The sequence below is a fragment of the Excalfactoria chinensis genome, chromosome 2 (assembly GCF_039878825.1).
Source record: "Excalfactoria chinensis isolate bCotChi1 chromosome 2, bCotChi1.hap2, whole genome shotgun sequence".
Lineage (NCBI taxonomy): Eukaryota > Metazoa > Chordata > Aves > Galliformes > Phasianidae > Excalfactoria > Excalfactoria chinensis.
In genome coordinates this window covers 102,378,307-102,403,950 of record NC_092826.1, presented here as the reverse complement: position 1 = coordinate 102,403,950, position 25,644 = coordinate 102,378,307, and the positions used below count along the sequence as shown (strand labels likewise).

Below are 25,644 nucleotides of genomic sequence, written 5' to 3'. Positions count from 1 at the left end.
AACTGGTAGAAGGTCAGAAATGGCTAGATAATTCCAAAGGCCAGTTTCTTGGCTGTTTCAGTTTTCCTTGTTATATTTGACATAAGAAACCTCCATAGGGTGTGTGTTAAGTTTTGTGCTTTTTGTCATGGCAATAAGCATGAACCCAGAAGACCTTTCAGGAAGGTCTTGGATTTAATGAAAAACCGAAGTATTTAAAATGATGGCATTATATAGGCTGTCAAAGACCATCAAGATCAGGCATCAGCTTGACCTGCTGAGTTTTGGTGCTAAAACATGTCACTTAGTGCCACATCCATGTCTCTTAAATTCCTCCAGGGATGGGGAGTACACCAGTTCTTTTGTCAGCCCTTCCCAATATTTGGCCACCCTCTCTATGAAAAAATTCTTTTTAAACCTCCTCTGACACAACCTGAGACTGTTTTCTCATTTCATTTCTCATTGCTCGAGAAGAGAGATGCTCTCTTGACTGCAGTCTCCTTTTCAGTTATAGAGACCACTGAGTTCTCTCCACAGCCTTCTCCAGACTGAACAGTGCCAATTGCTTCAGTTGCTTCTTGTTAGTCTTGGTCTTTTCACCAGCTTTGTTGTTCTTTGTACACACTCAAGCAACTCAGTGTCCTTGTAGCAAAGAGCTCCAACCTGAGCATGGCATTTGAGGAGTGGCCTTGCCATTGCCATTTACAAGTGGAAAATGACTTCAATGGTCCTGTTCGTCATGTTATTTCTGATGCAGGCCAGTCTGCCGTTGGCCTTCTTGGCCACCTGTACAAATCTCTGGCTCATATTTAGCCAGCGTCCCCAAATCTTTTCAACTGAGCAACTTGATAACCACGTTTTCTTAAACCTGTGCTGTTGCCTTGGATTGTTACAAGTGCAGGACCCAGCTTTTAGCCTTGTTAAATCTCATACTTGTTTGTACAGGCTGTAGTCATCCTCTGGAAATGAAATGTGAGGGCGGACTCAATATTGTTGATTTGTTTCTGTAGAACTGAAAGTAATAGCTTTTGCCTATACTTTATAGAAACTCCTTTTTCTTCTCTACTTCTTAGTTCCTTCAGAGAATTTTCAGTGGCATGGTGAATTCCTGGAAATCTGGGTTTGTTAGCAAGTGTTGGCTGAATGCTGAGTAATTTTATTTGTAGAGTTTTTAACAAAGCTTTACTTCCTAGCTTGGTTATGTGGACTGATAGGAATCCTGACAGAAAGACTATGTAAACTCAAAAATCCAGAACGAAAATCAAATTATAAAAGGGAGACTGAAATTTGGTATGGAAGAGAATGGAAAAGAAATATTTTTTTAATCCTTTTTTTTTTTTTTTTTTTTTTTTTTTTTTTTTTTTTTTTTTTTTTTTTGTGATGAAATGAATGCTTAATTAATTAAGAAACATTAGGAACTCATTACTATGAGATTTGCTTTGTGTCAGATTGAGTGAGCTGTGAATTGTATGCATGCAGGTACTGACAAAATATTTGCATAAATGCATGTTTCGTGGAATATGTCAAACTCTTAGAAGATAAGTGAAAGAGTTCATTACCTGCCATCTTCTATATTTTAACTATGTACTTGAATGTGTTCTTTGAAATAATTCATCTTTGTATGGGGATATTGCTGTTTGGTGCTGCTGTTTTATGGTCTTACCTCATCATGGATGTCTAGTAAAAGGGAAAGGATGTTCTCTTTTAGAGTGGCTGATTTAGAGTTTAAGTAAGAGTAGGACAGTGAAAATCAACATTTTTCCATCAACTTTCCCATGAGCTGTAGACATAACAATCCCTATAGACCAAAAGATATTACGTGTAAACAGACTGATCCATTTGGGACCCACAGCAGTTATTACCTTTCTAGTCATAGCAATTCTAATGATAAGATGCTTAAGCTGATTTTAAATAACCAAGATAATATCTAGATGTACAGCATTCAACAGTGTTTATTTTTTCAGGTGATTAAGCTTCAGATGGAATTGTGGTAAAAAAATTTTGAATCTGTTAAATCAATAATTCAAATATAAAGGCATTTTAACTAAAACCTGCTCAGCTGTCAAGAATACAAAAAAAATGTTTAAATAAATAAAATTGTCTTCAATGTAATCTACTAACATTTCAGAAATGAAACATTTCTAATTTGATTAAAAATTCTGTGTTTACCATTATTATATTCTATTCTCTTAAATAAGAGGACTGAGGCTGTCAAGACAGAATGTTAAGCTTTTTTGATTGTATGTCACTTTCATCTTTGGTAGTTATTACCCTTTTCCTGACACTGAGTGATGATCCACTGATATTTGAGAATTGATGAGCTTTCCTCAGCCAATTTTGTCCTTATATTATCTTTTCATCCCAATCTCAATGATCCTATTAGTTTTTTTTTGTTTGTTTTTTGTTTTGTTTGTCTCTAGATTTGTCTTCTAACATATCCATATGTTTTATTCCAAATTGAGGAAGTGAAGAGCATAGAAATTTCCTCTGATTTTAACTTTAAAAAGACAAGGCAGCTGCCTAATAGGTTGTATACATCTGATATTGTGTTTGGATGATGTTACTTTCTGGTAATACCAGTGTATGTACCCAAGTTATTCACCAAGAAGAGCCTGAGAGCGATGGAATCATCATAGAATCATAGAATTACCCAGGTTGGAAAAGACCTTGAAGATCATCAAGTCCAACTGCAGCCTAACCAGTACCCTATCTCTAAAAAAACAAACAAACAAACAAACAAACAAAAAAACCCTCTACCTCTGCTAAATCATATCCCTGAGTACCACATCCAAACGGCTCTTAAACACATCCAGGGATGGCGATTCAACCACCTCCCTGGGGAGCCCATTCCAGTACCTAACCACCCTTTCTGTAAAGAAGTTCTTCCTAATAGCCATTTCCCCTTGTCCTGTCACATGTCACTAGTGAGAAGAGACCTGCCCCACTCTCACTGTAAGAACCTTTCAGGTACTGGAAGAGAGCGATAAGGTCTCCCCTCAGCCTCCTCTTCCTTAGACTAAACAGCCCCAGCTTCCTTAGCCTCTCCTCATAGGGCTGATTCTCCAAGCCCTTAACAAGCCTCGTTGCCCTTCTCTGGACCTGCTCCAGTACCTCCATATCTTTCTTGTGCTGAGGTGCCCAAAACTGGACACCATACTCGAGGTGAGGCCTCACCAATGCCGAGTACAGGGGCAGGATGACTTCCTTAGTCCTGCTCACCACACCATTCTTGATACAAGCCAGGATGCCATTGGCCTTCTTGGCCACCCGGGCACACTGCTGGCTCATATTCAGCCAACTGTCCATCAGCACACCAAGGTCCCCTTCCATCTGGGAGCTTTCCGGCCACACTTCCCCAAGCCTGTAGGGTTGCCTGGGGTTGTTGTGACCAAAAGGCTTAGGGACTAAGATTTCTTTCTTCCCGGATTTCTTTGTCCAGAAATATATATATATAGATGAGACAAGGAAGGGGAAAAAAAAAAAAAAAATTGCCCATCATTGAGTAAAGGGGTAGTTTGTTTGTTTTACATATGTTTCTGTTCCTAGCTTCTCTAGTTTTTATTTTGATTTCTTCCCTCTGCCACCTCAGGCTGAAAATCTGTGCCTTTTTTCACTTCCAGCTTTTTCTTCCTTTAAACTGTTATTATGTCAGTGTCTTCTGGTTTGATTTTTTTCCTTTGCTCTTTTTGTAATTTGACCCCTGGAAATTACACCCTTGCTAGGCACATAAAGAGATACCATTTATGGTCTAAAATTAGCTTTCTAGTCTAAACTTGTCATCTAGGCAACTTCTGCAATCAATAGAGAAAGATAAATACTGCAAGAAGCAATTCATCACATCTTAAGATTATGTTGAAACTGGAGGGATTAATTGCTGGTCTAGGTTGCCGTTCTCTTTCTGCTGATTAAAGAGAGATTTCTAGGTGACAACCTTGGGTGAGATGCCTGATGACCAGAAAGCTAAAATTATATGAAAAGTATCCTCCTACCTGTTGTGCAAGGAGCAGTGTTGGTAATGCATTGCCTTTGTAACATCTGCTGTACAGTGGTTAAAACTGAAATGAGTTGAAACCCAGAATTTGTTCTTTTTGTCTGAACTAATTTGCAACAATGCCAGTTCGTTACATTTGATTTTTCACTAGTGAGTTCTGCAATGTTGTGACAGATCCAAAAAATCAACCCCCTACAATTTTGTTAGAACAGTTAATATTTAAATAGCTTTCATGATTTTCCCACCATGTTGCTAAATAAAATTATTTTCATTTTGACACTGTGAGATAGAAGCTTTAGAGTGTTTTTGATGAAACCACATAGTACTGTGCAACAACAGAACTGAATACAAACCTAATTACCTGAGTCCCATTTTAAAATTTTAAAGATCTAATTTTACTGGTAGGTAGTGTCTCTAGATATTACTGAAACAGAAACATACTCACAGAAGGTGTTTGGATGCAATTTGATCAGTATGATAATATTTGATTATTAGTGCTGGACATGAGGAATTGAAATTATAAAAATAAAATTTGCATATGCATGTAAGACTAAATATGGATAAATATTTTATGGACAAATTTTGTGACAGAGTTGTTATGACAAGATATTTTTCAGTTGTAATTAGTCGTGTTCTAGATCTGGTATTTAGACTTACATTTGACCTTTTTTTAACAGTGCTGTAACTCACTGCTGAACCAACAAATTGGAAACAATTCATAGCATCAAAGGCTTCTGACTGATGCCGTCTATCAAGTCTTCAAGCACTGTGAACTGAAACTGCAAATCTTGGAGTTTGTGTCAGCTGGGTCAAGTGGGATGCTTTTCTGATATTAACAAGGACTATTACTGCCATTATGACGAGCCAGGAGAAGTGGCTTAACCTTAGTCCTGGAGAGTTCTCTCAGCTTCAGAAATATGCAGAATGTAAGTACTTTCTAAAATATATTTTTACATCATTTTACTTCCCAGGTAATAGCTCAGAATTACATGCTTAGAGGACAAAATACTAAACATGAGAAGTTGGATTTAAGTGGAACTTTGTAAAGTCTGGTAGAAGTTGAGCTAGATATGTTCAAGAGTATTTTTTTTCTGCCTGTGGCAACATGACATCTACTTAATTGTATCAGTTTAGTAACCTAACAGAATAACCATAAAATCATTGCTTTTCTAGAAGAGCTGTTAATATCAAGATAAAGTGATCGACAAAATTGTTTGGATTATTTGTGTTCGAATTTGTGTTTATATGTGAAATGAAGATGTGGTGTCCTTGAACTGTACTGTATCAACCTTCCTTGGCTGTCTGGAATAGGAAGCTTCTAGTTGTATGTAGCTGCAATTTCTCCATGCATAAATAGTTAAATGCTTGAGATAATTAGGTTGAAAAATGCTAATGGTATATAAGGGTTGATATATAATTCCAAGGTAATACAAGTGAGATATGGGCCAGGTTTTGTATTTGTGATCTGTCCCAGTTAATTCTCTTAAATATCTGAATAACAGTATCTTTAAATATATAGTTAATAGTTAAAAATACAATTTCATTAAAATAAGTTGGATTTAGCATTTTTGAGTTGGTTACATTTTTATCTAACTTACAGAGGTATGAAAGATTGTGACAATACATATCTTATTACTTTATAGTAGTTAAACTATTTGTGACTTATGAAGTCTGAATATATAATTGCTTTGAAACTCCATTATTTTTATTTTTGTTAAACATGGCAAGAGAGTGAAATAAATATTATCAAATTCCAGAGTTTGTCTGGAATTGGTGATTATTCACACTTCATTGTGAAGTTGAGCAATTGTGTGACTTGTTCATTAAAAGTTTTAAAAGAAATGAGAAGACTAGATGAGGTTTCTGGTTTCTGAAATAAAATACTCTGTAGTACCAAAAATGTTTTGGAGTTGCTTGCAATAAGGAGAGATTATCAGTGCCATAAGGACTTGTGGGAGATGCATTGAGACCAAAAAGACTTGCTTATCAGTCCTCAGCCTTGCCTTGCCTTGTGCTTAGGAGTAGGTTTCTTCAAAGCACTGGGAAATTCAGTAGGGAAAATACATCAAGGATTCCCTTTTCATTCACTTGCTGATAACTTGTATTGTCATTTGCTCAGCTTTTCATTTAGTTTGGTGTAAGTGCCTTACTTTATAAACCTTAACCTGAATTACAATATGATATTAACTTTGGAAGTTTTTGGCACATACTGTTTCTTCAATTTACAAAATATAGTCTGTCAAATACCTATCACTTGGGATGTCAGCCACTTTTAGATCATATTGTTAGTGGCAGACAATCATATCTACTTAATGAGGTCACTAGGGCCAGAGTTACTGTTGTACAACTAACTGGAATATTAACAGAATTGTTTTCTTAAATTTACTGTAAAAACATATATTGGATTTTTTAAATCTCTGAGCTCAATATGTGCATATATTTGATAATAAAACACATCATAAGACTGAAGCATATTAGAGTTTTTCTGATATCTATATTAGTGTACATGCATTTTGGTATGCAAATAAAAAGTAATAACTCTGGATGATAAGGACTAAATTAAAAGAAAACATGAAAAGATACTTAAGCAAACTGTTAGAGAGGAGCATGTTAGACGAGACTACATCAAAATAGGGTGAGGGAAGTAATAATTGTATTCCGTTGCTCCGCTTTCATGAGGGCCCCTCTGCAGTATTGCTTTTAGGTATGGGGATCCTGTCACAAGAGGAATATTGAAGCAGGTCCAGAGAATGGCCACAAGAATAATCAAAGGACTGGAGCATCTCTCCCGTGAGGGCTGAGGGAGGTGGGCTTGTTCAGCCTGGAGAAGAGAAGGCTCCAGGGTGACCTCATTGCAGCTTTCCAATAACTGCAAAGAACTTATGAGTAAGATGGTGACAGACTTTTTATATGAGCTAACAGTGAAAGGACAAGCGGAATGACTTTAAACTAAGAAGAGGAGAGATTTAGGTTAGATGTTAGGGAGGACATTATGTACTCAGAGATTGGTGAGGCACTATCACAGGCTGCCCAGACAAGTTGTGGATGTCCCATCCCTGGAAGTGTTTAAGGCAAAGTTGTGTGGGGTCCTGAGCAAGCCCCCATGATGGAGGAAGCAACTAGATGATTGTTAAGGTTCATTCCAATCCAAACCATTCCATGACTTGATGATTAACCAGAGCTCTGTGGGTAGAATTCAGAGTTTACCTCTGTATTCTGTTGCTGTGATTGAATACTAAATGTTTGTACTAGGTGGGTGATTAACAGCATCTACTATAATTAATTCAAAACAGTTACCTTATATAATTAAGTCCAAAGAGAGTGCATGCTCAAGTGCTTTACATATCATTAGGAAGCTTTAAGCAAATAATGTATTTTGTTATTATTTATTTGGGATGTATGTAAATTTGGTTAAAAATATTTGCTCACTTATTTCCAGGGAGGAGTCAGTATCCTGCATGTTATGTGCCTATCCTCCCAGAAAGCGCTCTTTGTAAAAAGAGTTTGCCTTTTTCTGTGTATTAGCATTATTAGCATAGTTATTAGTATAATTACTAGTTTATTACTTAGTTTTTAGTGTAGTTTGTCTTCCAGTTCTTCTGTGAACTCCACGGTATCCTTTCTTCTACTTCTGTATGCAGATAATCTCTTTGATGTCTTATCGGTATCCTTAAATGTAACTGAACAGCAAAGGAGCATATGGATTCTTTACCAATTGGCCCTGGTGACAGAACATTCTATACTTTCTCTCTAAGCAACACTTGGAACTTGGTAGTGCGTAAACATCTTCCAGTTAGTTAACATCTTCACAACAAACTAATTCACTGTTGTTACAATTAAGTATAATGTCGTGTTAAAAGGTGATATTTTCACAATCCAAGGAATATCTGTGGCGCAGCGGTAGAATTCCCGTCTGCAACACCAGGGGGCCCGGGTTCGAATCCCCTCTGTGGAGCAGGGGGTAGAAGTGCCGCTCTGCTACACAGAGGGCTCGAATCCCGGGAGTTGGACTCGATGATCTCTAAGGTCCCTTCCAACTTGCACAATACTATGATACTATGATGATAATTTCATTATACAGAATTATTTTTCAGATCAATCTGAGTCAACTTTATATTCACAGTTTAAGACCTTTCTTCAAATAAGAATTTGGTACTTCAAATGAGTTTTGCAAATGTTTTAACTATTACTTTAAAATGTAGAAAAATGTCTTTGTAGAATTAAAAGAGCGTATTAATTAATACTTGTCACTTTGCAGTTAGTTTGCATGTGTGTGGGTTGTTAGCTTTTTTTTTTTTTTGTGTGTGTGTGTGTGTGTATTTTTTTAAGAATAATTCCCAAGGACAGTTACTTCTCTTTACTCCTTTCTGAAGAACAGTAGGTCTTTACTTAGTTTTATTACCTCAGAAGAGAAAATGAGAACTGAGATAACTGCTCATTATGTAATAATAATTTTGCCTATGCCAAATATATATACACTAATGGAAGTACACTTACAAAGAAGATAATTTTTTTCCTTTAGATTTCATGATCAGGTTTACTTATGGGAAAGAAGGTGAGAAGATGTACAGTATTTTTGCATAAAAATCTAAAAGTATATAGGATAAGGTAGATATAGGATTAGATGTTTAATGCAAAGATTTATGAGGCAGAGATTGTTTCTTCTGAAATATACAGTACCAGATATATGCACAGTTCTGTACTAGCAGCGTAAAATATAGGGACATTAGAAAGAAGCCATGAGTAGTTTCACTGTAATTATTACCTGTAGGGTAAATTCTATCAGTTAGGAGGTGCTGAATTTTTGTTTGTTTGTTTTTGTTTGTTTGTTATTGTATTATCAGTTAGAAGAATTTTAGTAAATTCATGTTGTTATAGTCCAAATTACAGAGATTAAAAATAGTTAAAGTGAGACTGCTTCATGATTTAGCTGGGCTTTAGAAGAAAGAAGTCCTTCCTTTAGTAAGCAAAGAAAGGCAAAGGAAAAAGCCTCTGAGCTCTGGCGTATACTCTGGGGAAAATAGCTTTGTTTTTTCTAGTCCTTTTGAATTTGTCAACAAAATGCGCCCTGAGGACTAAGCCTGAAAAAGGCTTTTTGCAAAATTTTTGTCAGTGTTTTTTTTTTCCCAGGCTGGTAGAGGAGAACTTGGGCAAGCTATCACAGCCTGAAGATATAGATGTTGGATTGTTACTGAAATGGCTATGAGAACAGGAACAACGTCAGCAGTTGCTGCTTCTTTTTGTATACCATCAATAGCTACTGTCGGAACTAAACCGTGTAAGAATATTGTAGGGCAACAGGAGGAAGAACTTGTAAAAAAGATTTCTGATGAGAAAGGCAAAGGCCAACAGAAGATTTGATCAAGACTTAAACTGCCAGACACTTTTGGGTGGGTTTAATTCTGTGGCCCTCACAGATGGAAAATATTTTCTTTTACAATGGGTATAAATGATAACCTGCAGGGAACTTCATACATGTGGCAGATGGCCACCAGCAGTGCTGAAAGCTCTGGGCAATTACCCAGTCCCTCAGAGGATCCCAGGCTTCTGGCACTGCATTGGCTTCTGCTAGTCATAATGAAGGACTAGGCCACATCAAAGAATACAGATTGCTGAAAACAACTATTTTATATTGTTTTTAAAGGGTAGAGAAAAAATTGCTAGTAATTACTGAGATTATTTTTGCCCCAAGTACTAGGTTTTAGGAGTATGAACTTTCTGCTGTTAGTAAAAGCGGAGGAAATAAGGTTCTTTTAAAGTTTACTCAGAGACTGTAAGACTGCAGTGGTCCCAGATTCCATAGAGAAAATATTGCAGAAGGGACTGTTTAGAAACCCATAATTTGAGCATGCAGAGTCTCTGGCCATGCTAAATATGTGATGAATAGGATGCTGTTTCTTCATCAGGTGCACCTGGTTGCCTCACTAGGAGATGCCAGTTTACTTGCCAGAAGTGCTGGGTAAGCGTATAAGAATGAAGACTGTCAGAGCTCTAGCCTTGTCACTGCTAACAGGCTTGTGTTTACTCTTAGAGATGCCGATAAATCCACCATTCTTAATATAGTCAGACTTCCAGGTGCTGGCCTTTGTTGCAGTAGAAGGGAATGGTGCATCAGTGATTGTTTCCATTTTCAAAGGTATCTTTGCAAGAAGCAAATTGAAAGTGTTCCTATGAAGTCCAAACAAATCCTAGTTCTCAAGTTTCTGCAGAAGTGAAATCCCATGGCATGTGGTGACAGGAGGTGGCACATTCTTTCTAGAATCCTGAAATGCAAAGGGTGTCAACTCACCTTGGTTTCTCTTTTCTTTGACAAAAATAGTGATTTCTTTCTAAAATAGAAGCTAAAAAGATAAACACTGCCATTAAGACTCATTGTTGCAGCATCAGCTTTTATTGGCTTTAAACACACATTGTGGTTATTACAAATATGACAGACAGTCATAAAGTTACTGAATGTGTATTTATATGCTGTAAAAGGTACAAGCATTTATTATGCCTTTGTTGTATTTCCCGTGTTTCTATGTATCTTTCATATTTATTTTCATTATGGTTTCATTGTTTCCAAGGACATTTGTATGTAAACAGTTAGCATCTTTTGTGTCTAAAAGTTTGTCTGTTCCTATTGCTTATTTCCTATTACAAAGATTTGGGGGTTAATTCTTTTGGTTGCTGTGGAAATGGTTCTGATGTCACAAACAGAGGATTCTAGTTAACCAAGCTCTGAAAAAACAAAGAGTGGAGAATGAACTAATTATGGAGTCACATGGCTGAATCTCAGCTCTCAGTAAAAGCGTGTATTTTTAGTTCTTGTGCTGCACAAAAGCGTGAAAGTATAAATGATTACAATCCATGACTCATCAGGCAGACTGAAAAAGTAGCTTTATGAGAGGGGATAATCCCTCTTTGCTTTTATGGAATTAAAATTCAAAGAACCAAGAGATTGTGGGGCTTCCCTCAGCCCAGCAAAGCATTATGCCTACAAAAAGAAGGGGAGAGCAGCTCATACACTGAAAAAATCATACATAGTTGTTATTGCTTATGCTGTTCTGCCTTTTATGGATTTCTGATGGAAGAAGTCAAAACATTCTTCTCTGTTTTTCTTGAAAACATGAGAAAAGTTGCTATTGATGATTCAAAATGGAAGATAGAATCTTGTTGGGTTTTTTTTTTTAAACAAACAAACAACAACAACAACAACAAAAACAAACAAACAAAAAAAAAACCCAAAAAAACTAGATTTGGGGCTTCCTAATGGTGTCTCTCAATCTCTCTCCCTGTTCATTTTGCTGGGGATGAAGAGCCCTGTGCTGAATTTTTCTGAGTTGTATTCCACTAATTAAGGAAGCAAAACTGGACGTTAAATGTGCTTTTAATTATGTATGTTTACATTGTTGTATTTTTAAGCACTGAAAATATGTTGTGTTTTTGTGTGGTCTTGGAAGATTATTACTGAGTGTTATGGAGTGTCACTGCATGGTTTTGTATCTGCACTGCAGAATTTAATAGCTTTTTGAGGACATTATTGACTACTACATTTGTTTTTAGAAACCTCAAGTTTAGTGGGGTTTTACAATTTTTTATTTTTTTATTTATTTTTTTTTTTTTAAAGCTTGTGTGGAATACTGAGGAAGCCATTTGTGATTAAATTCCAAGATAACATTTTTTTCATAGTTTCTGAAAAGAATAATTCTTAATTTTATTTTTGAAATGATGATTATAAACAGTTTGCACTCTAAAGGCACTCCAACTAATTGTAGCAGTAATTATTGATAACAAATTTGTTTTGAAGAGCATATTTACTAAAATTTATTAAATGGCCCAGTAATAGATCAGATGTTTTCATGCATGAAGACATTCTGAATAATATTAAAATGATTCATTAGGTGTTTATTCATTTTAACAGAGGACTAGTTCTGCATTTAATACTTTATTTATGCTTGAAAGTCACTCCAGCAGGGGGGAACAGAATCTATCATCCCTATCTGTATCAGATCAGATTACTGACATCACTGCTTTGGAAGAAAGAAGATACTGTATAAAATATACAGGTTCTTGATCAACAGAGGTTGAAATGAATGGAAGCAAACAGTGAAAATTTTATACAGTTGTGGGAAGAGATGGGAGCACTCAGTTTATGTACTGAGTATATGTCTGAGAAGTTCATTGAAGAGAGATCCTTCAGTGCTGAATAGGCACTATTGAAGTTGAATGCACTATTGAGTTGAAGAAATTATTAAGTGATACTAGAGATGATGAAAGGAAGTTGAAGAGATGCAATGAAAACGAGTCAGCAGCATGAAACATGGAAGATAGATCAGCCAGAGCACTAAATTACCCAAATTTGATTCTGAAGTACATTACTGTAGTTTCAGGCTAAAGTTTCAAGGAGATGGTAACTGTACTATTTTAGTAGCATGAACATAGGACAATTCAGGATTCTTGTGATTAAGAAGAAGCCCTGAAGAGGTGATAAAATTATTGAAGGAGTTGAAAATTTAAGCCAAGGAAGGGAAAAAAAGACAAAAGTTTCAGCCTTCCATTTTTGGTAGATCAAATTATATGGATCTGTGCTGTTATTGCAGCATTGCATTGAGTGAGTTAAGGAAAGGAACAGAACAGATCTCAGAATGGAATGATTAGGACAAAATGAAAATAGGCTTTTAAAGTCTCATAATGGTAAAGGGGAACCAAAACAAAGCTCTGTCCCAAAAGCTTGATTTTGGAAGTTCTTATTCGATGTTTGATTGTTTGGTCATACAAATGATAATTATTTTGTACAAATGATAATTATTTTTTAATGAAAATCAAATTGTGAGGCAGAGAAATGACCTAGGACAGGTAGAAGAGAATTCAAGTAGAATACTAGTAGCTAGCCAAGCTTTAACTTAAAATACTCCATACAAGAATATTTTTGGTTTTATTTTATTTCATTTTTTAACAAATAAATATTTATGTCTGTGAGAATGTGCTCAAGTGATATTATTTTGAATTCTAAAGCTTAACTACTTATTAAGCTAATTTTGTCCGAGTTAGTGCTCAAGTTGGAATTTGAAATATGCCACTTGCATTCCCTTTAGGATCCTCTTATATAGTAAATAGCAAAATATTGTTCATTCAGAATTATTTTTGTACATAATTTGTAAGTTAATTAGGAATTTAATAATAGGGAAAGGAATAATGACCTATTTGTTTCAACTCTAGAAACATATTTTTTATATTTTACTTCAAACACAATGGATATTATCACATTGTCTTCAAGCCCAAACTCTATTTGTGCAGTCTTTCTAACATGTGGTACCTCCAGGGATAGTCACAGTATCTCCAAACAATATCTGATGTGTCCATATTTTTAAAAAATTATTAGTGCCTGAAGAGGATTCAAGCAGTTTGGTGGATCCATAGACAGAATGACAATTGTCATCAAATTGTCCCAAATTGCGCAAAAGCAATTTTCTGAAATATTACCTGGTGTAACTGTATTATTAAATTAAAGCACACACTGAATTTTTATTTATTTATTTATTTTTTAATTAGGTTTCAATAAATGAGTGCCAGAGTGGCAGTGGCTTCTAATAGCACGCCAGGGATGAAATGACTGACTGTACAGGAGGTCCACTGAGCTGCTGTTTAAATTGCAAGCTCTCCAAGGCAGGCTCTGCCCTTAAGACAGATACTTTGAAGCTCTGTCTACACAATGGAAGCTTAATCTGTTAATACTACAATTATACAATTCTGTCACGTCAAGAGTACATTAAATTTCTTTGCTTTAAATTTCTTGGTTTTCTCCCACTAACAACTTTCATAAAAACCAGTTTCTTATTTTTCTCCTTTTCTAGCCCCATTTTCTTAGCTATCCAGAAAACCAATGTAGTGTCTTGGGCTAACAGAACTAAATAAATGATCCAGTAAATAATCCAGCTATCTTTACAGCGTAGTATCCTGTCCCTGGGAGGCATGCATTTGAAAAGTTGTATATGAGTTCCAGGCACAAATATGTTAATATGTGTTCGGTGTCTGTTTGAACATTAAATACCAGTAATAAATTTTGCATAATTGAACACAGTGGTTGCCTAACAATCACATCTCCATTTTATTATTTCAGTGGAAACTAGCAATATTGTCTTTGCACTACAGAAAGTCTTTGGCTTGAAGCTGACTCAGTCAGACTTCCTTGAGTATTGTGTTGCTTCTTTTAGAAAGTTGCACTTTTAACAGCTCAGGTTAACAAATAAGGAGTGTATGATGCTGCTGTATTTTTATATGTTAAACTTGCCAGTTGATAAATACTTTAGGTTTTGTTCTATACAAGATATACAAGAACTACAATGATATTTGAGAGCTGTGCCCACTTCACATCTTATATTGAATGTACACAGTGTTGTTCCTTTCCATGTTTTCTCCTTCTATTTCCCCTCAGAAGTCAAGCAGCGATGCACTGAATCCAATGATAAGTTTGCATTTACTTGCTGCTGGTTGTTGCACAAAGAACAGTGCCAGAGAGTTGGTACATGCAGTGTTCTGAGGTGGTGGTTAAGACAGACTCTGTGAGGCTTTTTAATTGTGATTAGTCTTGTGAGTAAAAGCAGTTGAGATCTATTTATTTATTTATTTGTTTATAAGTGCTTCTCTTATTCAGAATGCCAACATATCACTATGAACTTGACTGTAGTAGCATTTTAGTGTTTAGTCCAAGCTTTTTACAGTCTACATACTCTAACATCTATACCTTCAAAAATAGAGTGGTAATAAAAATTAAAAAAAAAAGCTGTATCCCCACAGTTCTCACCTTAAAAGGGTGAGAATCTGCAATGTCTTGATTTTTTGCATTGTTTTATTATACACTTGTGTGTATCTGCTCAGTCGTTTCCACAAACGTTGTCTTGAATTCTTCTTTGACAATTGTAAATGTAAATGCTAAGTAAACAAAAGCTACTGGCTGTTATTTTCTTTGTAAGTTTGTGAAAGAAATGAATTATATTCCCTATTTCTCCCACCTGGTAAGTTATCACAGGAAAGAAATAGTCATTCCTGCTTAAAACGAACAAACAAGAAAACCCACTCATCTCTTTCAAAAAAATGAAAAAGAAACAAAATCCTATTTCAAAGTAGATTTCTGTTAATTATGTATTTTTCTTTCCTTAGTCAGTTTTTAGTGTTTATAGTGTTTATGCAGCATGACAGTCTCGTCTTAATCTTTCATGAAGCAATACTTCACCAGCAGGGATTCCCACTTCTGCAGATCTTTGACTGTCAATAATAGTCTTCCATATCATTATGAAAGATTGATTTTCTTAACATACATATTTCATTCAAAGCTAGATTGTTACTTTTTTTTTTATTTATTTATTTTTACTATAGATACTTGGTTTTAAGTAAAGTTCTAGCAGCTTAGGATGAGTAATTTTAGCGATGGAAGGTACTTTTTAAAAACTGGGTACTACCATGTGCCAAATGATCTTCCATAGTTTGGATAGCAGTTTGCTATCACAGCTATCTGCGTCTTCTTAAACTGTTCTTTTTTTGTTGTTGTTGACATAAAGTTTATTTATTTTTTGAGTGATTCAGATAGTCATTTTAAGGGAATGTGAAAGATTCTGGTCCATCTTTATTATCAGGTCTGTAAATTCATGTAACATTTTTACAACTTTGTAATCATTTTGTATAAGTCTGGTTTTGGTGTTGTTTGGTTTTTCTTTTTTCTTTTGATTTTTTTTTTTTCTTATTTAAAAAAAAAAAAAAAAAGAGAGAGAGAAAAAATTCATCTCAAGTCTTCCAGACTTATAATTTATTTATTGTTACACACCATTAATTACTGCAGGAAATGCATCGTTGTTCTCTCTGAAATAATTTATTATCAATATTTCTTCTGAAAAGACAATCTGATTTCATTTTATCACTCTTCTCTATCTTCTGATCTTAGAGAACACTTCATCTTTAAAATGACATGGATCCTTTTCTTTTAACAGTGAGCCAAAACTTGGAGACAGTGAACAAGGGGGCAGATTTTTCTAGGTGCTTGTTTAAATTAAAAAGATTTTGAGTATCCAGGCTGTATAATAATCATCAGGAGTAAAAGACAGTTGAGAGTCACAAGTGAAAAAGACAATGGCAGACATGAAGATTGCAGAATTTTGGATAAAACAGAATGAAAATATTGGCAAAGAGGAAAGGTTACTGGTAGGCAAGGTAATATGCATGAAAATATCAAGGGTTTTTTTTTGTTTGTTTGTTTGTTTTTTGAGATTTGGAATAGAGACAGTTTTGGAGCCATGGCAAAGGTAAGGTGGGTAAGGTGAGAATAGAAAAATAAGCATACGCTATTCCTGGAATGGAGGGATTTGCTTTCTGTATTCTCAGAGAGGGAAGAAGTAATACTGTATAATCAAATCTTTAATCAGTTATGTCCTAAATCACATGAAAGCTTTTTAACAACTGAAATGATAGCTGTTCCCTTGAAAGTTGGACAGAAGTCAGTTCTTGAGCTTTGCAAAGTACTCACAGGGTACACAGCAGGCTGAATTGAAGCCTTCATTCTGATTTTCCAGCTTTTCCATGGTTAGAATTAACTCCATATGATACACATTGTTGCATTTGTGATTAAAGTTTCCAAGGAATTACTTGAATTCTGATAGCAAGAAAACTGTGTATTTTCTGTATGCAGAGTGAATGACAGCCATGTTGCCCTGCAGAGCTTTGGAGAAGCTCCTGCTGCCTGCAGGCTGTAAGCTTCTGGTTCACACTCCCACCAGCAACTGGCAGCTATTCTCCTTCCTATTTCAGACAGGTGTTCCCATTTTCTCGTATCCTCTGCCAGGATTCCTGTCCTGCCATCTTGCAGAAGTGTGTGTTCAGTCCCCAGTAAAGCAGTTTGCCACTTCTGCTTAAGGTCTTTTCTCTGACTCAGCTTGGCAAGGTGATGAATGAAACTGAGATCCCATGTTGTTCCAAAACATTGTGCATATCTGTGTTGTGGACCTTGACTTCTATCGTCTTACAAGAATAAAAGGCTGCTTTGGCATTTCCCAGGGAAACATCATGTTTGTTCTGCACCTTGCAGTGTGGTGTAATGATTCCTAAACTATCAACCAGTGCTAAACTCCCACCAAGTGCTGCTGGAGTCTCTTTTCAGTTTATTTTGGGAGCTTTAGAGTTCCTCTGGGTCCAATTCAAGCCAAGCAGGGTGGCTTTACATAATAGTGCCCTTTGTGGGCATACAGAACAGAAAATTATTTTCATGAAACAAAATGTGTTGTTCCTTTTGAAGCATTTCATTTGGGCATTTACAGAATTAAATATATCAGTATTTTATTTAAAAAAAAAAAAAAAGTGAAATTCAGTTGTCAAAGGTGCATTATGAATATTAACCTCACTGTGATTTGTTATCAACTGAAGCATTTAGGATATTTTGTTTTATAACAAATAATATTTCTAATTTTTTTTTTTTTCAGGTTGTTTGAATGGGGCAAAAGCAAGAAGTTTGCACAATCTTAAATGTGACATTTTAGTATAAGTAAATTCAACACAGATTTTTTCTTTAGATAATTTATTTGAAGTTGCCTTAGGGAAACAATTTTAACCTTTGCTTAATTGCCTAAAATAATTTACCGTATTGTCTAGCCATTTTATTTGTGTTCATATCTTGCTTTTTTTTTTTTTTCTTTGGACTTAGAGTTTGTTAGAATATGCAGTAAAGGAGTGTAAATCATATGTTCTTCATTTTAGTGTGACTTACGGATTATCTGATTAGCGCCCTGTGAGTAACATCAAGCTTGAGGTATTCTGACAAGGATGTGGCATATTTCTTAATGGTGCCGAGTACTGTGCGTCACGATTTTTAGGAGACGGTGTCTTTATTACATGACTTATCTCAAAGTGATGATCTCAGACATTGAAAGCCAGTAAGTCATTTACTCTCTGTCATTTTCTTAATGCACAGTCTGGGATGAGCTCTACTTCACTAAGTGCACACAGTATGAGAGAAGAGTTTAAAACAGAAGTAAGTCAAATCTGTTAGAAACACTGGAGGGCTGGGGCTATGAAACATGGGAATAGCTTAGCTGGGATCATTGTAAATAGTGAACAAAAATGGCATATCCTATATTTGCTATTAATTTTATCTTTGGGGAAACAGTATTTTTTTTACTAGTTTGTCTATTCACTGGTATTTAAAACCTTGTAGTTTCTATTAAAGTGTGGCACCACAGCTTAAGGAAAGCCATTTTTTACCTTCTCAGCTCATCTCCATTGATGCTAAATTATCTTTACTTGAGATAAAACGTCTCAATATATGTCTTTGATCTTTTCATACTATACTGTCTACTGTGTAGAGCATTTACCACGTACTCAGCAGGCTTCAAGACTTCCAATGCTGTATTTATGGTAATTTTTTTTTTTTTTTCCCTTCCAGGAATAGATTCCTTGCATTAGGATGTCCTAGAATAGCCTTTATGCAAAAGAAATATTGAAATTTATTGCTGTTGTATTTCTAAAATGAAGTATAAAACAGACTCCAGCTTAGAAAGAATAGGAAAAATCAAAGAAGTCTTTTTCATCAACCTTTGACAAACCTCCTAAACAGCTCTGAAGTCCATGAAGTCTAATTTTTGTCTTTTCTTTGCTGTCTCCACTGTCCTGTACTAAATCTACCAATGTTCTTCTTCCTCCTCCTTTTATTTTTAGCCCCCTCCCCCCTTAAAAAAATATTTATTTATTTATTTATTTACTTATTTATTTATTTTATTTTTCCTGGAGCATGGCAATATATTTCTAATCAGCTTGATCTCCACAAGCAGCTGACAGATTATTTGCATTTTATTCACTTGGAATATAGCTCCCTTTTGATTCCTCTGTTCCACATTTTTCTAAGCCAATTAATGACAAATCCTCCTATTTTTTCCTCTTCTTTCCTTACAGCAAACTATTTTATTAAATTATTATTAAATTATTGATTATTAATTAATTTTTAAATCAGACTTAAAAGACAGCCTGAATGTTGAGCTGCAAGTTAATGATGAATACAAAAACTTGGGAAAAGATAAGGTTCTGCTTGTGACTATAATTTACTTCTTCTGAATGCTCTAGTTTTTTTTTTTGTTCAGACATAAAGTATTTGATGACATACTTTTATTGTACAGTATGTTCTTTTTCTGGAAAGGGAGTCATCAATTTAGATTATCAAAAGAAAGTTAAGATCTCTTGAAACTTAAATAGCATTTTCCTAGGCTTTTTAGATCTTTATAATTGACATAGCCTTGCTAAGAGCTTTTTCTCTTAAGCTATATTAGTTTCACTCTTTTCTGCATTATGAGGGAGAAAAAGAAAGGAAGGCCTATCAGAAGAACTGTTTTATCTTCTTCTGTGTTATTTTTTGAAGTCTGATTTGCCTCTATCCTTCCCTCTTCCCAAACTGTATTTGTCTTCTGTTCCTTTTGTCCTTTTGGGTGACCAACCCTTCATCCTTTCTTCATCATTTCTTCTGTCAGATGATCTTGGCTGAAATTATCTTAACATGCTCTGGAAGGTATCTCTGTAAATCTTGTTAACTGATTCATTTATAATTAAATAAATAATCCTGTCATCTGTGAGTGTACTGTGGCAGAATGGATTAGGAAAGGATATAAATTTGAATGCTGGAACCTGGGAGAGATTTTAGTTCATTGCAACAGCAGTGACTTTTGTGTATGGCAACATTAAGATGATGAATGCCTGTGTCATGTTACTGGTATTTTGTTACATATTAAGCACTCTGTGTGTTTTACAGAATTAACTAGGTCAAGTAACCTAATGTTTTTATAATCTCTGTGTTTTCAGGCTGACTGTTCATAAAGCATTCCTACAAGCTTACATTGTTTATATCAATCTTACATCAAATTTATCTCTGAAATATACATTAGGTTTCCCTTGAGGTCACATTCTTGTAGTTTGAAACATAGCTGAGAGAAAAGATACTTGAGCAAATGTGTTTGTATCCTTCCAATTGTTTTTCCCCAGACTGTACTATTAAGGATTGGAAAGGTGAGTGACTGCTTGTTTGTAACTTGATTGTTGACATAAGCATAGGAACAGTGAAAAGACCTAATCAAAGCAACAGAAATTTGGAAATCAATTTTGATAAGGTAGTACTTGAGCTTGTCACTGAAAGATGTTCTAACCACAGTGACAGATGAATAACAAGAATTACTTTATAAAAAGTAGCAATTTCATCAGTGTAGTGTTTGTCCATAGTGAATGTTCGTTTGTAGTGGTCCTTTATGTGAAATAAATCAGTGAAGTATATGTTTTTTTAGATATTTCTCTGTATACTATGCCATGTTATAATACACCTGCCATAGGGCTGCTTGATCCTTTGGAAAAGGAAGAAATTAAGTTACATGATATATAAGCAGAAATTAAACTCAGAGTATGCTCATGTTACAATCATGTTGTGATAATGTCTCACACAGCAACGAGTTTAATTTAGCTACCTTTGAAACCTCAAGTGTAAGACTTAGCTTTTCACCTTTGGAAGTTAAGGCAGGTTAAGCCAGTGGTTTTAGTAGTATTGCTCACTAAAATTTGTTATAAGTACATATAATTTGTGAATAATATGTATATATTGTGTACATATATGTATATGAAGGAAAGCTTCGAGCAACCAAGGTCTTCATTGACAGACTGTAACTTGTGATAAGAACATGTGTCAGTGGCTTCAGACCGAAGCAATATGATTTGTTTCAACTGCATGAGTTTTTTGATAACAAAATTTGGACTCCCTTTCTACCTTCCCTTATATTAAATATGAATTTGGGTGTACATACAGATTCAGTTTTAGTAAAATACCATTTTGACCTTTTTGGTTTAAGTAGTTCAGTACAGTTTCATAGTTGGCAATTTTCATTCTCTTATGAACCTGTAGATGGACGTCAGAATTTTCTTTCTATCTAATGCTGAGTAGTGTTCTGTTCAGTTTTTTTCTGCTTTAATTCATATTGTAGCAGTGCATGTTTTGTGCTAATGAGTTCTTGTTGAATCTTGATTTGTTAAGTAAGAGGTGCTTATACTATACAAATATTTTGAATTCATAGGGCTTTGCTTTATCCTTCATTCAGTTAAGCTGTGTGCATTTGTGTTATAAAGTATGGTCTTCCCAGCACATTTAATGTTTGCTGTCTCTTGGTTACTGGGTTATTTTTTCACTTATTTACTGTTGCTGTTGATTTTCTTTTTTCCCCCTAGAAAGTCATCATATATTTTTTTTTATTTATTTTTTTTTTTCCTACATTCTACATAGTCAAATGATTAAACTTATTTTGTAATTACTAGTCTTGGCTTCCCTTATTTATTTACTTTTGTTCATTCGCTGTGATGTATTTATTTAACTGTCCTTCATCAGTGTTCTAGTCTGGGTCTGTAGTACCTCTCAGTCTTTCCTAAGACAGTGCTGTTAGAAAATAGAGCTATTGTCCCTATGACTGTTATGTGCTGAAAGTGATTTGTTATACATTACCCAAAAATAAAATATGATCATTCTTTCAAAAATGCGGTAGTAATGTCATAGGTCTAGAAAGATGAATTTTAAAACAACAAAATCTTCTGTTTTTCTAATGAATTTAGAATTAAAGATACTTCTGAGAGACTAGAACAAATATGTTTATTTATTTATTCTTTTTTCTTTATTTTATTAGTGGAAGAGGAAAGTCCATAAAATGATAGCAGAAAAAATGTTAAAAGAGTAAATGACCTTTGACTTCTAAGCTACTGGAGAGCAAGTAACTCAAGTGGTTTGTTATTAAACTGCTGAAACTATAGTTAAGATGGTTACTGCTTAAAATGGTTAGAGAGCTCTGTAAACTTGCATAAGGGATCTACTTACCTGAATAATGTTCTTACAAGACTTTATCTGGGAAATGCATGAAAATATTGTTTAAATAGCCCTTGTAATAGGGTTTTAGAGTGCCTTTATTAGTGAACTATGTTGCAAGCATTTATTCTTGCTTGCTGTCTCCTTGGCAAAAAAAGAAATTGTTTTCTAGATTGTTCAGTGGGCAATGATTTGTTCTATTTGAGCCTTTGTATTAGTCTGGGAAGGTGGAAAATGTATATGTAATGAAATTTAGAGATGTATATTTAGTCTAATGTTTATATACTGAAAGGGAAAGGAACTGAGATACACCAAACAAGAATCAGCATAAACTAATCATATGAGCTTTTCTTCTTCTGAAGTCCATACATATTCCCTCTCTCTTTTACTTTGTTTTAGTGTTATTATGATTAATAGCATCCATGAAGACTCTTGAGAAACTGAAATAAACTAGTTAGTTAAGAGGAAAAACTATTTAATGTTGATACAAAGAAGATTTAATCTGTCAACTTTGCAAAAGATGCATTTAACTGAACTGATCAGAGAGCTGGCATGGATGGAAACAGTAATTTTTAAATTTTGAACTCTACAACTAGAAGACTTAAACGTGTTTTTGAAACATATTTGTTTCTCAGAGCATGAACATAAAACAGACATCCCAGAACAGGTTTACAGTGGCAATTGTAAGATAAATAACCATATATTAACCTTAGTTAATGTGTGAAGGTAAAATATAAACATTGAGTTTCTTTATGGTAGTAATGGGAATAGGAAAATTCACATTCTTTCTAACATAAGACAAAGACAAACTTGTAGCTCCTTATCAAATTTATGTTTTATTATACTTCAAGTCTCTGGTTATTAAGAGAGTGATATTATCCCAGAATTTAGTTCCAGAGTACTTTCACATTTTACTGCACATTTTACTGCAGATTTTGCTTCCTTTTATTAGAATTATAATTTATTGTTTTAACTATTCAGCAGTATAGTTTCTTATATCCTATTAAGGTAGCAGCACATGTATCTAATGCAATCAGTTTGATCGGTAAACACTTTAGCAATATCTGAATTCTGCATTTAGTTTACAATGACTTTACTTTTTGCCAAATTAGAAATCATTTAAGTTCTTAATAATGGGGCAAACAAGATAATACAGATACCTGGGAGCAAAATGGAGGCAAGTTGAGGTCATTTTTCTATCTCTTCTTCAATGTTTAGACAAGGAAACAATACAGAAGAATTAACAGAATTAAATTACTGCAAATTTTTAAACAAAGAAAAATTGTGATGAACTGCTTGTCTTAATGATTTAAAGATGGCTTTATTGGGGAAAAAAATGTGTTGGAGAAGGTCCTAGATTTGTGTGCTTTGCTTATCAGTTTGTCTTGCGTTGTTAACAGTTTATATGATCTAGTGTTACAACAAAACTTAGAAGTAAATGTGTAGTTGTAAGTTCATTAAAATTATACTGTCATATTAAAACTAAAACAACAACAACAACAAATAATACAAAGCAAACAGGCAAGCAAACAAAAAAAATACAAACCAAACAACAACAAAAAAAAAAGTAGAAGATCACATATATTAGCTTGCATGCTTGCCAATAATGGAAGTATATCTTAGTGGAATTCCTAGAATAGGCTTAATAAAAATTCTAGCAAGACCATTAAATTCTCTTCTACTCATCTTTGTCACTTGTGCCAATTGCCAGTTTAAATAGCTGATTATACGAAATGGCATGGAAATGTGCTCACTATTTTGACACATTAAATAACTATCATGTTGTGTAAATATATATTATCAAGATTTAGAAAAAAAACAAAAAAGGAGACTTGAATGACAGAATAAATAATAAATTCTTATCATACTTGCCATTGATACTTTTAGAATAATAATAAAATGTCTCAAAGCTGCCTTGTATGCTTCTCTGTCTGTTTTCTGTTACATTTTGCAGATAGCATCTTTTGCTAACCTGGAAACATTTTATGTATTTTTATTTTACCTTGATTTTTAATATATGTAGTCTGTAAAGAAATTTTTTTTCTTTCTCATTCACTGTGACTTGGAATCTAATGTCTCTGTGAAACTGAATGCCATGTATGGGCACAACTTCTAGCAGTATCTTGTTTTTAAAAAACGCACTGCTTTGAACCAAGATTAGCAGCTTTAAAATCTTACAAAAAAAGAAAAGATACAAGTGCTTAAAAGAGTCTAAAACGCTAAATTACAGTGTTGTAAATAAGATAACATATAGAACCAAGTATGCTTTGTGTGGGATCATGCACCACTAAGAGCATGAATGTTTTGAATAAAATTTGTAAATAATAATTAACGTCATGTGCTTGAAACATATTTTTCAACTTTACCAGCTCTGTAAAACTGAAATATCTCCTTATAGAGATGAGATGAGAGCCAAAACCTGCACTTCACTAAGTTTGTTTGAACATTTGTCACACTGCTATTCTTGTAAGACCATCACTTTGTATTCTTCAGTAATGGTTGAAAAGATCCAGAGAAAACTGTACTGGTGTTAATTCTTCTAGTTTTATGGCCTAAATAAGCATTTGAATTTAAGGCTTCTACTCCTGAGATTAAAATAATAATAATAATAAAAAAAATAGCAGAGAATTGTTACATCAGGATCTGCAGCTCTTGTTTTTTGAAAACATTTCATTTCAGTAGTAAATACATCTTGAGATGGAAGGTGAATGCATCAGAAACCTGAAAGTCAGAACAAAATTGAGCTGGATTTTTTTTTTCCTTGTTGTTTAAAATGTCATCCCTAGTTTAGCATTTATATTTAGAAGGTCATTTATTGTATGCTAAGAAGATTGCCTTAGGTGAAAATCTTTTGAGGTTAAAGCCAGAAAGCAGTTCTGCTTCTTTTTCTACAGAGCTAAAATATAATCTCAGAAATACAATTTCTGTAAATAGGATATTGAGAATTGTCATTGCATTAACCTTAAAACCTTTCTTTTTAAGAGGATTGAACTGAATGTGCTACTTTGAAAACAAGAAATGTGTCTAAGAAAAAAGATGGTTAAAAAAAACAAACAAACTCAAAAGACCGAAAAGCAAAAAACAAACAAACAAACAAAAAAACAAAAAAGCAAAGCCAGGAGTACAAAACCATTTCAAGATATGTTTGCATGCAACAGAAGAATGGAAGAACCAGATGTATATTTTAAATTATGTCTTCTAACGAAATGGATGTTAATACAGCCACATCATAAAGAAACAGAGGAGGGCAGAAGAGAAAAATCCCACAAAAACAAATCCCCAACTAGAAGTAGTGACTAGAAGGGGTGAAGCCAGGATGTGTAAGGATACTCTGTATGTACTTAATCCTGTTCAATAACACTTGAAACCATTGTTAAGGTTAAACAGATAATGAGTACAAAATATAGATAGTATATATTACAGAGAATAATTTTGGATAACAGAGAGAAATAAACTATTGTGTTTCTAAAATTTTTATTTAAAAAAATAAAAGAAAACAAGTTTTCTGAAATGAAATGAAAGCCATTTCCCAATTTCTGCTTAAAATCAGAAATAATACATGGTAGATTTCAAGTTAACATGATCTGATTCTTCCCAGCTACACGGTTAGTACTTACAGAGTTAGTTTGGGATGGAAATATATTGTCAATGACAATACTTCCTTAATTTAATGTAATAGGGAGTCATTTCATCACTGTTCTTATGAGTTGGAAGGCTGTATCAGATAGCGTGACCAGCTATAAATAAGCAGGAAATGAGAAAAGAGAAAGGAAACAGTTGCCTGTTGAATGCTTTTATTGGTTTTGGGGTTCAAACAAGATGATAAAATCTGAGG

The 25,644-nt window shown here is 34.3% G+C and overlaps 1 protein-coding gene across 9 annotated transcripts in view; it reads left to right on the top strand.

Moving 5' to 3' along the window:
- Positions 1 to 25,644, top strand: part of DGKB (diacylglycerol kinase beta) — a 316,583-nt gene that overhangs the window by 28,062 nt on the left and 262,877 nt on the right. For all 9 annotated transcript variants that reach the window (XM_072330508.1, XM_072330504.1, XM_072330511.1 and 6 more), the window contains exon 2: positions 4,648 to 4,896. In XM_072330508.1, coding sequence (XP_072186609.1) covers positions 4,827 to 4,896 — 70 coding nt within the window. In that variant the 5' untranslated portion in view covers positions 4,648 to 4,826. The remainder of the gene's footprint in view (positions 1 to 4,647; positions 4,897 to 25,644) is intronic.